The sequence below is a fragment of the Myotis davidii genome, unplaced genomic scaffold (genome assembly GCF_000327345.1).
Source record: "Myotis davidii unplaced genomic scaffold, ASM32734v1 scaffold393, whole genome shotgun sequence".
Classification (NCBI taxonomy): Eukaryota; Metazoa; Chordata; class Mammalia; order Chiroptera; family Vespertilionidae; genus Myotis; species Myotis davidii.
In genome coordinates this window covers 484,801-498,376 of record NW_006285913.1, presented here as the reverse complement: position 1 = coordinate 498,376, position 13,576 = coordinate 484,801, and the positions used below count along the sequence as shown (strand labels likewise).

The 13,576-nt window shown below is 36.9% G+C and overlaps 1 protein-coding gene across 1 annotated transcript in view; it reads right to left on the bottom strand.

Annotated features, from left to right (window-relative positions):
• Window positions 1-13,576, bottom strand: part of CPA6 (carboxypeptidase A6) — a 199,946-nt gene that overhangs the window by 25,991 nt on the left and 160,379 nt on the right. Inside the window, exons 7-8 of the mRNA XM_006756910.2 lie at window positions 7,405-7,515; window positions 6,614-6,704 (exon numbers count right to left, since the gene is read on the bottom strand). Coding sequence (XP_006756973.1) covers window positions 6,614-6,704; window positions 7,405-7,515 — 202 coding nt within the window. The remainder of the gene's footprint in view (window positions 1-6,613; window positions 6,705-7,404; window positions 7,516-13,576) is intronic.

The following is a 13,576-nucleotide window of genomic DNA, read 5'->3' as shown; positions in this document are numbered from 1 at the left end:
CTTTCCCTTATTTGTATTTCATTATTTTGGTTAAACAGCCCAAGTCTTAATATTCTTTTGGTACCCAACTGCTCCTTTGCAGACACGAGTTGTTTAACAGAGAGGAATGACTGTTCATCGTAGTTGATCCCTAAGGGTCACACTCATGGCTAGAAATGGGCATCAAAGTTAGACTTGGCTTCCCATTCTGGCTCAAGTTTTGTGTAATTTGGAGCATGCTTCCTAATTTCTCTGAATCTTAGTTTCTTCATCATTTACATAGGGATAATAATAGCATCAACCTATGAAAGATTCATCTTGAGCACTTAGCACAGCTTGGTGCATGGTGAATCCTTAATAAATGCTACCCATGGATCACCACCACTAGCAAGCAAACCCCATATGATATCTAAATCTATAGGCTCTGTGCCCTTTACTCTCTTTATAAAAAGCTCAACTGAGCATAATAATTTAACCCATTGATTCTCTAATTTTAAAATTTCTCTCTCAAACTCTGCAGAAGATTTTAGATAATATCTTTTTACACAAAGTTGGTTGTAAAGCAGATAGGATAAGCCAACAGATTTTCCCTTTATATTCTCTGGCTTTCCAAATAATTCTGTGGGCATTAGATAAGGACTCATCAAATCTTCCAGAATTTTCTGATACAATTTACAGCACCTTGAATTATAGAAGGTGCTTATACATGTGTTTTGATTTAAAATTGGATTAATATATAATGTGTTAGAATCACCCTTAACACAGGTGGCAGGGATTTTAAGGGTCCAGTTTGACCATCCCATCTCTATGCCATTTTCAGCCCAAAGTTATCCAACTCTGTCTGTAAATCTCAGTGATGTAAATTCACTGTCTTATAAGTCAGTGCACTCCTGTTGTGAGCTCCCTGCCTCTGGAAATTTGATGAGGATGAGTTAGTTCTCTTCCTGAGCTCACCCGGAGGCCAGGCTCAGCACTTCCTCACATCCCCAATTAGCAGGTCCAATTACACAAACGTTAGTCAGTGAAGCAGATTGTACTGAATGTTACCAGTGGTGGCGGTTATGCAACACTGAAGGGGATTTATATACTTCACAGCAACATTTTTTTCTTTATTGTTGAGAGTATTATGGATGTCTCCCCATATTTTCCCCCCATTGCCCGCCTCCATCCAGCTCCTGCCCCACCCCAGGCCTTCACCTCATTATTATCTGTGTCCTCATTAGATACCTTTGAGTTCCAAAGTCCCTTTCTAGATGTTTTAGCAATGTTACCTCTCCTCTCCTCTCCTCTTCTCTCCTCTCCTCGCCTCTCCTCTCCCCCCGCCCCCACTCTCCTTGCCCTGAATTTAGTCTCTGAAATTCCTATATTTTTATAGTAATTCAGCTTAGGTTCTCAGCTAGAATAGCTCTCTCAAAACCAAAGCCCTTCAGTGGGAGGAACTCATCTTCTTAGAAAGATGGCCAGTGACCATCTATTCTTTCACAGGTATTGGCTCAAAACAGCCAGTATGTAATATTTTCCCTTTTTATCTCTGGTGATCTATCAAAATATTTGCCCATCCAAACAGCCCTCCCCCTTTTTTTTGATAGAGTGAGGGGGTTTTGGCAGGAGAAGGGCATGTGTGGAGAGAGACATAGTAATTGGGCTGCAAAAAAATATGGTTTTCTCCATTTTATACCTAATTACAATATTAGGTCATTGAATGTTCTACAAAGAGTAGTTATATTTCATTAAGTGCCTAACTAGATCCTAAATGGCAATTAAAAATTTTAGAACATCTTTATTAAGCTATAATTCACATACCATAAAGTTCGCTCTTTTGAAGTGTACAAGTCAATGGATTTTAGCATATTCTCAATCATCACCACTATCTAATTCCAAAATACAAGGATGAGCAAAATTAAAAACACAGTTCATTCTTGTTTTTATTTATTTATTTGTTTATTTATTTATTTATTTATTATTAACCTACTTTTGCTCACTCCTGTATTTTTATCATCCCCCAAAGAAACCCCTTACCTATTGGCAGGCAATACTCATTTCCCCCTCTTCCTAGCCCTTGGTAACCACTAATCTACTACTCTCTATCTTTATGGATTTGCCTATTTTGGACATTTCATATAAATGTAATCCTATAATATTATGTTTCAAGGTTCATCCATGTATCAATACTTACTGTTTTTTTATGGCCAAGTAATATTCCATTGTACGGATATACCATATTTTGTTTATCTATTCATCAGCTGATAGGTGTTGGGTTGTTTCCACTTTTTGGCCGGTATAAACAATGCTGTTGTAAATGTTTATGTGCAGGTTAGCATATGGACAAATATTTTTATTTCTCTTGGGTATATACCTGGGAGTGGAATTGCTAGGCCATATAGTAACTCTGTATTTAAATTTTTAAGGAACTATAAAACAGTTTTCCAAGTAAGTGATTGCATCATTTTACATTCCCAACAACAAGTGGGAGTGTTCCAATTCTTCCACACCCTCACCAACACTTGCTATTGTCTTTCTTTTTTATTATAGCCATCTTAGTAAGTGTGAAGTGGTACCTTGATGTGAATTTCCCTGATGGCTAATGATGTTGAGCATCTTTTTGTATTTACTCCCATTTGTATATCTTCTTTGGAGAAATGTCTGTTCAAATCATTTGAACATTTAACATTGGGTTATATGTCTTTTTTTATTGTTGAGTTGTGAGAGCTCTTTTAATATTTGGAATAAATACAAGTCTCTTATCAGATGTTTGATTTTCAAACATGTTCTTTCATTCTGTAGGTTGTCCTAATAGTAATTTATATTTAGGCAACACTTGATTTATTTAGGGATTAAAGTATGGATATCATCCAAGCCTTTTACTTCTCTCCTGTATTTATTTGAATTTGGAAAAAGCAGTGCTTATAATTATTTAAAAAGCGTGCATAGAAAGATGGGAGAAAAACCCCACAGTGCCTAGTAGAGGGTATGTGCTCAATTAACTTTGGCAAATGAATGTATAAAATGGATATATTTATTCTTGTTTCCCACCGCTATTCTGACTTGTTGAGTCCCTCTGCTGGACTTCCAGTGCAATGATACTCATTTCATGACCTGAAGGCCCCCGGGGGGAGCTATGACGTATTGGAAAGACGTACTTGTTTCCATGTGTATGCTGTCTACTCTACTTAATGCCCTAATGCGTAATGCTTCTCTTGGGATGGAGTTTTCATGGCAGTTTTGTGTTCTACTCCTGATGTGTGAGACTCACCGACGCTAAAGAAAGAAGCAGTTGTTTGGCAGTTCAGTGTCGATGCTGTAGGGTTTTCCATGGGCCTGGGCATTTCATACCATTTACACTATGCTCATTTGGAGGTTCGCTGAGGGATTTCATTTATTTCAATGCCCTCGACCCAGCATATAGCTGTGGGGAATGAGTCTGACGCTGCGAGGGAGGAAGGCCACATCTGCTTGCCTGTCAAATCAGCTGAATCTACTCGGGAGATGTTTGGAAGGAGTGATGGTCCCAGCCAGGCAGTCTGCATTTCCACATCCCTTACAACGGCCTATCAAGGTCATTTTGCAACTGGCATTTGCCATCATCCTTTGTCAACATCTTGCTTGTTGATTGATAGAAAGAATCAGAATGATTCAAAAAATGGGAAGAATCAAAGGAATTCTAGTTGGGACAGTGGTTGAAACTAAGAAATCAAAGAAGGCTTCATATGTATGAAGGAAACAAGCTGGGTAAGGAAAGAAGAGCCACGGGAAGCAAGAAAGTTATTTGTAACTGGATATAAACAGGAGTCTAACCTTACGCAGGCAGAGCTGGCTGGCCTGCTAGGGTTACTCAGCTCAGTTACCCATTCAGGCCGCTCACCCTGATGGTGGTGGGCATCATGTGGATGACACATGGATGTGGGTAGCTGCCAATGAGTGAAACAGAACACATAGCTAAGGAGCATGCACAGTGGTCCCATCAGAGAAGGGGAACACAGAATTTTAAAAAATTAGTGGTCTTAGGGAGTTAATGTGAACAAGCTTGTCGTCTCAGTTCAAGTTGAAGAAAAATATTTTAAATCTAAACCAGCAGTTCTCAACCTGTGGGTCGCGACCCCTGAAAATACATCCTGCATATCAGATATTTACATTATGATTCATAACAGTAGCAAAATTACAGTTATGAAGTAGCAACGAAAATAATTTTATGGTTGGGGGTCACCACAACATGAGGAACTGTATTAAAGGGTTGCAGCATTAGGAAGGTTGAGAACCACTGCTAGCACTTTCTAGTACTTATGCAATGCTTTTTCTTCCCCCATGAGTGCAAACTCTTTTAAGCTCGCCTTATGGCTCATCATCACAACACTCTCCTGAAGGAAAAGCAGTTAGTTATACAATTGACCTGAGGCTCAGAGGTGAACTGACTATTCTGGAGGGTTGGGGGGAAGGGGTGGGCCACTGACATTTAGATGCCTGTTTGAAGCTAGGACTGAATTAGGCATTAAACATACGTAAATTCCTTTCATTCCTATAAGAACCCTTTGGGATGGGTATTAGTATTGTTATTTGATTAAGGAAAATTACCCAAATTATTTGAGCAATGATGGTAGAATAAAACCATATCTGTCATATTTGAGAGCTATATTCTTTTTGTTATCTGATATTCTTATTTGCCAGTCCTAACTGATGAAGGGAGGTGCCCTGGAGCGAGATGTGGGCGGAGTCTAAGCCCATGCCCAGTTACTCTGTCTGAGGTTGGTGGGGACCGGAGGAGTAGCATCTAACACAGAACCCAAAGTGTCACAGAATGAGTGAGTTATGACAGGCCTCATTCCTCAGGGACTAACAAAGACTCTCTGTCACACAGGGTCTATGTTTTGGGGGAGCTAAGGTAAGACTCCGCCAAAGGGCAGCTCCTTACAACTGCACTTTGATGATACTTCTCCTGCCCCTCCCTCCTGTTGCCAGATATGACACTAGTGAAGGGAACTAAAATATGTCACCCCCAAATATGCTCTTTGACATAAAAATTATTTTTGAGCTGAAGGCAATGAAGCAGCAGCAAATACAGGAAAAGTTCTCTTTACCTTCTCCCCCTTTTCTACCTAAAGACAGGATGTAAATTCTTCTCTTGGAGACAGGACTCTTATTAGCCCAGAGAGGGACCAGAGGATTCTGAATCAAACTTTACTCCATGATTTTTCTCCCATGTAGTTGCCTTCCCACAGTTGGCTGCCCTTGGGAGCCTAAAACTGCTCTCCGCTGACCTGCTATTTCTCCTTAAATTCATTGCTCTTTGTTGGAGATGCAGGATAAGCCAGAGTTCTAAGTTGCCACTTTGAGTAACTTTCCATGACGTTTTCCCCATGTGGCATGCATTGTACATGCTGATAAATTGTTTTTCCCTCGTTAAACTGTCTTTTTGTTTTTGAGTCCCAGCTAAAATCTCAAGATGGGTAAAGATAAAGTTTTGCCTCCTCTACGCTAGCTATGGCTAATTCTCTCCCTCCCTCTCTGTCTCTTGTACGCTACCTGCTTTTTTTATTTTGCAAGTTTCCTTCCTTATAATAATACCCTCTCTTACTTGAAAGGTCCATATCCATGAAATATGGACTGTAGCAAAAATATACTTGCTATGTGTGTGGCCAATCAGTGCATAACTGGCAGATTGGGGGATTCTCGTCAAGGATCTGGCAGCTTTGATCATCTTGACAGATGATGGCAGGATCCTTGTTACGCTCAGTGAAAGTGTTACAGAAATACCCGAGAAGAACCAAGCAACGCTTAGAGAGATGGAGTCACGTTTATTACGCGCGGGCCCAGAGGAAATGTATCTCAAATTCTGGGTGAAATCACACCCGAAGTTTCTCATATTTATACGATTTTACCTTCTTTGTCTCCCAAATATGGGTTTTTTTTTCTGGTTCCCTTTGCAAGTTCTTTTTTTATTTTATTATTATAATCACCAGTTCATTTTGTTCATCAGATTATTTATTCACTTGATTCTTAGATTCACTTGTTGATAGATGCATATTTGTTGTTCATAATTTGCATCTTTACCTTTTTCCCCTTTGCAAGTTCTTGAAGGGCCCTGTGTGCTGGGGCTTTGAGACCTCAACCAAAGACTTGGCCTGACGCCAGCACTGATAACTTTGTCTGGGGAAGGTTTAATGGCCTCTCTGAAATGGGAGTAGTCTTATTTTCCTTATTATTTAAGCCAGCAAGCATCTACAGAAGCCAGAAATAGCAGGGTTAAAATTTCAAACAACAGTTTTTATATAAGATGGATGCTTCGAAAGGATGAAAACATTTAACCAGATTTATACCACAAACCATACTTCCTGTTTTCGTTTCTGAATGACAAAGACTTCATTCCTCAGTTTTTTGCTTTTACATCTGTTTTTAAATTTTCAGTTTTCAGGATTGGGTTGACAGATATAAATCCTTGATGTTTACACATTTTAAACCCCTTTATTTTGTTTTGTAAATTATGTACATGAATATGTACATTATAGCTACAATGTACATATTAGGTTTTCACATACAGAAAAACATCAGTCTTACATGAGAGTCCTCAGAGGCTCACTACTTCTGAGTGGAAAAGCTGTGGGAACCTTTGGATCTGAATCTCAATTAGTCCCCCACTTACCACACCATTTCACTTTCCAGTTACGATTGGCATCCACTCCACGGCAGCGAAACCTTGAGTTCCTTGACCTTGTTTTCCTCCAAAATCGATCCTAGAATGTAATTAAGAACATCGTTGCAGAAAAAAAATACTCACAAGGTTACTCACATGCATTTTAGTAGCACAACAGTGAATGAATCCCAGCATTAGGGGAGAGTTCCTCCTGGAACAGAATAAATTCAGCGAGTGGGAAGAGGACTGGGCACTCAGGTTTATGCTCCATTGTCTGCCACGACCCCGCCGTCTCTTACCTTAGCTTGGCCTCATTTCTTTACAGGCAAATTGAATAAACTGGACTAAACTAGTGGTTTTTCACAATTTATTTAAAAGGAGAAATCTTTATTTACATGAAATCTTTTTGCTGCTGTTATTGTTAATCCTCACCCAATGATATTTTTCTGTTGATTTTTACAGAGAGTGGAAGACACACAGAGAGAGAGGAACATCAGTGTGAGAGAGAGACATCAATTGGTTGCCTCTCACCTAGTTCCCTGAATGGAACTAGGACCCATCAGTCCAAGGGCCGAGGCTCTATCCACGGAGTCAAACTGGCTAGGGATATTTATATGAAATCTTATGCAAAGCTAAACATACAAACAAAATCAAAAGGTTGTTGCTATCATGGGGGAAGGAGTGAGGTCTCCCTTGTAGCTCGGGATCAGGAGCTGCTACCCACAGCTTCCTTCCTGTTTTGTGACAGTTTTCTATGAATTACTCCACCTTTTTTTGATTGGATAGGCAAAGTGACTTACATTGGTCCAGCTGAAATGGTATCCATCAACATTAAACACAGGCATGATATAAAAATACAGGTGATTCATCATTTTTCTCATGGTTGGGTCACTCCTGTATGTTAGAAGAGCCTAAAGACAAAGGTGACAGTTTTCTTATAAATACAGATTTAGAAAAAAAGAAAGAAATCCTTTCTCTCCATGGGAAATACCAAATACGTTGGGTTAAAAGTAACAAGGTAATAGAAACTATACTCTTGGACATTACATATTCCTTATTGAGACTTTTGTAGTATGAATAACATTTTAGCAAAGGTGACAAAACAGATTAATTGGACAGCCCCTGGCAGTGTCTCAGATCTGGCTAAATTTTAGGTTGTTTAAGAAAGCAATGGTTTTGTATAATCAGTTCTTTTTAAGATTCCATTCTATTGTGGACAAACTAATTACCTAATATCTTTGATATCTTTACATGATACATCATAACACACAGTAGTTATATATGTCACTTAATTTGTATGTCTAACTGGTACCATATTCAAGTCTTAGAACTTATTGCATGGACACAGTTTTCTCCTGATTTTTCTATAAAAAGTTTAATGAACAATACAGCATCTCTCTCATCTTGATCTTGTAATTGGGTTTTACTTATATTGTGTCTGACGCCAAGTCTGAAGATTCTGCACTATAGATTTGGCCTCAAGTAGAAAAGCATTGAATGTGTTAAGACATTTTGAAATACCATTCCTTTTTTAAAAAAGTTCTTCCTGATGCATGTTTGTCTATGTGTAAAGTATCTTAGAGAAACACATAGGAAATTTGTAACAATGGCTGCCTTTGGGCAGCAGGACTGGGTGACAATGTATTGGAAGGAGAAATACCTTTATGGTTATACCCATTTGGATTGCAATTCAAAATAAAATAATTCTTAAATCTTAAATTATGTATATATTTTCTTGGAAAATTTAATACTTAAAATTTCAATCTTTTTTTATACTTAGTTAAGTAGGATTTTGAACCCCTCATAAGTAGCAATCTGTATTTACATGGTGAGAATTCTATTCATAGAGAGCAATCCAATAATGCAGTTTATTATTAGAAACTATCACTATATTAGAAATAATAATGAAAATAGAGATATATTCAAGAGAAGTTACTAAATACAATTTTATTAAATATAATTTAAATATCTGTGGGATCAACACAAGTTGATACATGTTACTATAGTTTTCTCCTGTTCTCCTTTAATTAAGATTCAATAATAATTTATTGGCCAAATAGCTTTAGTAGAACTTCCATATATGATTGAATTTCAGTTACCTGTAATGTTTTAATCTAGAGGGATTGTACTTGAAAGGAATATACATTCTCTAATTATTGGGTATGGGTTCTATGTGTTTATTGGATTAAGTCATAAACACATTGTTTATATCATCTATAATCTTACTAAAAAATTTTGCCTGTATGCTGTTTTAGTCATTGGGAGTTGTGTTAAAAAATTGACATTATTAGATTTGTCACTTTTCCTTATAATTTTGTCAAATTTTGTTTTATATATTTTGAGGTCATTGATATGGCCTCCTTTTAAAGTTCTTTATTTCTAAATAATATATTAAGTAAGGAAGTTGTTCTCTAGTATTCTGTTCTGAAGTGGACTTAATTTCCAACAGTTGCCAAAACTTGTTTTTCCTTTGACAAGTAAACAGGTGTCAATGCATTATATATGCCATATTTGTGATTTTTTTTGTAAATCTCTAAGAATTGTAGCCATTCTCCATCTGGTCAGTCAAAATGAGAATGATTACACTATGATGACTATTCAGTATTGAATAGGATGATTGAGAGACCTCCTTGCTTGAATGCTTTCCGTATTAGGACATAGATCATTTCTCTTATGGTTTAGGTGGAGTTTCTAGAAAAAAGATGACCATGTAACTTTCAATTTCCTATCATTCTAACATATGATAACCTTCTAATGTGTAGGGCTCTTTTTAGCAATCAACTTACACCACCCATACACACAGAAAAGGAGATGCTTACTATTTAACTTCCATCTGGGCTTTACAAGTTTAATTTCTTGACTACTATTGTTACCTATAAGGAAGACTTAAGTAGTGGTGAACTGAAAGGCAGCCACAAATCAATACACCACAACGCCTCAGTGTGGTAGTCTTTAGGTACTACACTCACCTTACCTCTCTAAGAAATACTTAACGGAAATGGATTTTGATTTTAAAATAAGAGATATCAAAGAAGTTTTGAGTATTATATTCTGCTAGGAAAATTATATGTCTTGTATTAGGAAAGGAAATTTATTAAGAAAGACAAGGAATGAGTCTAATTAGTACTCACCACATACCAAGACTACTTTGTCTTCCCCATAAATATACACATGTCATACCAGAATTCACCAAATGAACTTTGGTTAAATTTGAAGAACACTTTTTCAATTACTGAAGCCTTTGTGTGGTGTTGTAAAGTTAGGCCCAAGAGGTTCCCCCCCCCCTTTTTTTTCATTGTTTTTGGATTTATTTGGTTGGATGTTGCTTTTGTAGAGCCCCATGACAACCTGGGGTGCTAGGATGTTTTTTTCTTTCTTTCTTTTTCTCCCAAGACTAGTGTTACTGACCTTTTAAAAGTAGTTTTTAAAGTTTCCATTTTTCCCCTCAAGAATCATTACAAATGACCTAAAAAATAAGCACACATTCAGAGAAGGGAATATTGGGAGAAGTAGGCATGTTCCAGCTGAGGCCCAAGGAAGGGCACCGTCACCAGGCAAGGTGAAGAATATCTTCACCCGGACTGGAGTGGAGGAAAATTATTTAGGATGGAAAAAAGTTGTAGCACCTAAGTGGGTGCATCTTGACACAAAAGAAGTATTTAAAATTTAATACTAGGAGAATTAATTAGAGCTGGAGAGAGTTTCCAGGGAGATTTTTGAAAGGGAGCTTAATCTATAAAGGTATTTGATGTCACACTATGAGAAGCTTGTTAAATGCATGATGGAAACTAAATAATAGTTTGAAAGCAACATGAGCAAGAGGCTCTGTGAATGAAGGATGGAGAGCTGAAAAATCATATGCTAATGTTGTAAATTCCAATTAAAAATATTTTAAAAATTTCAGGTACAACTGACACCAAATATTATATTAGTTTCATGTGTACAGGGAAGTGGTTAGACATTTATGTAATTTACAGAGTAGTCCGCCTGATAAGTCTAATACCCACCTGATACTATACAGAGTTATTACAATATTATTGACTATATTCCCTATGCTGTATTTATATCCCATGACTATTTTGTGACTGCCCATTTGTGCCTCTTCATCCTTTTACCTTTTCATCCAGCCCCTCAACCCCCTCATTGAGTTTGTTTCTTGTGTGTTTGCTCATTTGTTTTTTTCTTTATATTTCACATGTAAGTGAAATCATATGGTACTTGTCTTTCTCTGACTGACTTATGTCACTTAGCATAATTCCCTCTAGGTTCATCCATGCTATCACAAATGGTAAGATTTCATTCTTCTTATGGCTGATCAATATTTCATTGTATATATGTACCACATCTTTATCTAATTGTCTATTGATGGGCACGTAGGTTGCTTCCATATCTTGGCTATTGTATATCTTTTCAAATTAGTGTTTTGGATTTTTTTCAGATAAATACCCAGAAGTGCATTAACTGGGTCATAAGATAGTGCTACTTTTATTTTCTCCACATCACCACCAACATTTGTTGTTTGTTGATTTAGTGATGATACCTATTCTGACAGGTGTGAGGTGATATCTCATTGTGCTTTAATTTGTATTTTTCTGATGATTAGTGATATTGAGTATCTTTTTCTATGTCTATTAGCCATCTAAATTTTAGTTTTTAGTATACTTAGTTAATTTATACTTAAAACTACCCAGGGATGACTAATCTAACAGAGCAGGTGATCAATGAAAATTGGTGTTTATTCATCTATATTTGTTAATAAGAGACATAGATACATATTTGAAATAATTTGTGTTACCGGGAAGAATACAAAATTAGAAGCATGTCCCCTCTACTCTTTCCAAAGTAACACGACTTCAAATTTTAGAACTTGAGATACTGAGATAGCCTAATAACAAGGTTGGTTGTATTTACTCAGGACCAACAGAATGAAGGCCAGGACCAACTTTGTGGCATTATTAAAATCTATGTAAGAATCTGTCATCTACCAAAAAGAAAAGTAGAAGTACACTCACTTTGCATCGCTTTGCTATACATACATTTCAGTTACCATGGTTTCGTTACATAGTATCAGTCCTCCAACAAGTACAGTTCTAATTTCAGTTACCACTAATTGATTTTTAGTCTACAGATCACTATGTAAATAACAGATGGTTATCAACATCTGTGACCAATTATGTCACTTTTTTTTAAAGTGTGTCTTTGGGTGATTGGTCACTGAGCATCTGCTATTCAGTTCCCACAGAGACAGCAAAGTGTGTAGCTGTGTTGCCCCCTTGTCTCCTAAACCTGTGCAGCATGTTACAAAAATGGATGGTCGTGAGAAGAAATTGGCCAACAACGATGAAAAGTTCAGCAGAGAAATAGAAAGTGGTTGTAGAGGTGAAATTTGAATCAAATGTAAATGAAGTTATAGAAGAAAAAGGTGACCATGGAATGTCGACAGTGCCACCATTCAACTCTAGATATGCAGCCAGAGAAACCTAGTGAAGGAGAACTTACTGTACAAAATAAGAAAAGTGGTTGTGTCAAAAAGGAGGGAGATGATCCAGAAGAAATGATGCTGTCAACATTTCATATTAAAGAAAAACATAGATATTTTATGACATTAAAAGGGCAAAGAAAAAATATTGGCAGCCAATCCCAACTAAGAAAGGAGTATGGCAATTTGCCAAGGCATAAATAAAGGCACTCACTTCACGTTGTAAGTTATATAATGAGAAGGTAAGCACTGCCTAAACTACCTGTCCTAAGGTTTTTTGTTTTTTTTTTACAATGAAATAGGTCATTTTAATTATTAATATTTCTAATGTTCAATTATAGCATAATAAATATTAGGTTTACTCTTTTTGGCCATTTTCCTACATATTTATAACAATAAAAGTTTTTAATCTCTTTGATAAAAATATGAAAAGGTCATAGAACAAACTTAATTTTCCCTATGGATTATTAAAATAGATTTTAATGGCTTCAGCTTGTAGGGTCACTGTTACAGTCCAGCAATACTCTCAGGAAAAGCAAGAACAGCCTGTACAAACAGTGCCCAGGACACTCTCAGATATTAGATAGTGGAGTACAAGGAATGAAATGAATTTCAATTCAATTCAATTGAACAAACATTAATATAGACCTTGCTCTGTACAACACATTATAAATTGAATAAAAAGGGAGAAGAAGCTAGGTTGGAGGATGCAGAGGAGTAAAGAAAAGACTGGGGAGGAGAAAAAGGATGGGAGAACATGGGGAATTAAAGGTACAAAAAGGCTGGTTGAAAACAAATCAAAATATTGTAATTACTTGGAATAGTGGTGAACAAAGTCAGACAATTTAAAAAATGCAGGTCATTTTTACATGATGAACTTTTTTTAAAAACTGTGCAGTTAAGAACCAAGACTTAATTGCTTACTTAACTGAATTCATTAAATATTTGATCTGGGCTTAATAACTCAATTACTTATTCCCTGGCTTTTAGCCCATTTTAGCAAAAAATTTAAGTTCTCTTTTTTAAAAAGTTTATTTTATTTTTAGTGATATATTTCTTAACCAAAACTTTGAATTTTACACCTACATTGGAAGGTTTATATTTTTACCTTTAATAACCAGCAAGACATATAATACTGAAAGAGAAGATTATCTCCAAAGCTCTTAGACCCGGAGAAAGCATCGCCCTTTCTGGAAAGCCCTCCCAGTTGAAGGACTTTTCCCACAACCACTGCGCCAAATCTTCCAGAGAGCTCTGTCCTTTACACACAACCCACCACAACCTCTGAACATCATGACTTACCCAGCCCACAGCCATCAGCTGGTCTTAGAAAAGAACTCCCTTCCCTGAAGTTCTCTTACCCCCATTTTTGGCTATTTGAGTTATCTGCATAGTACATCTGAATCACATGCCAGATTTTGGTACCAGGGTTAGCCATCACAGGTGGCCAGTGTAGATGGGAGGGGATGTGTAATGGAGTTGGTTTTCCTGTG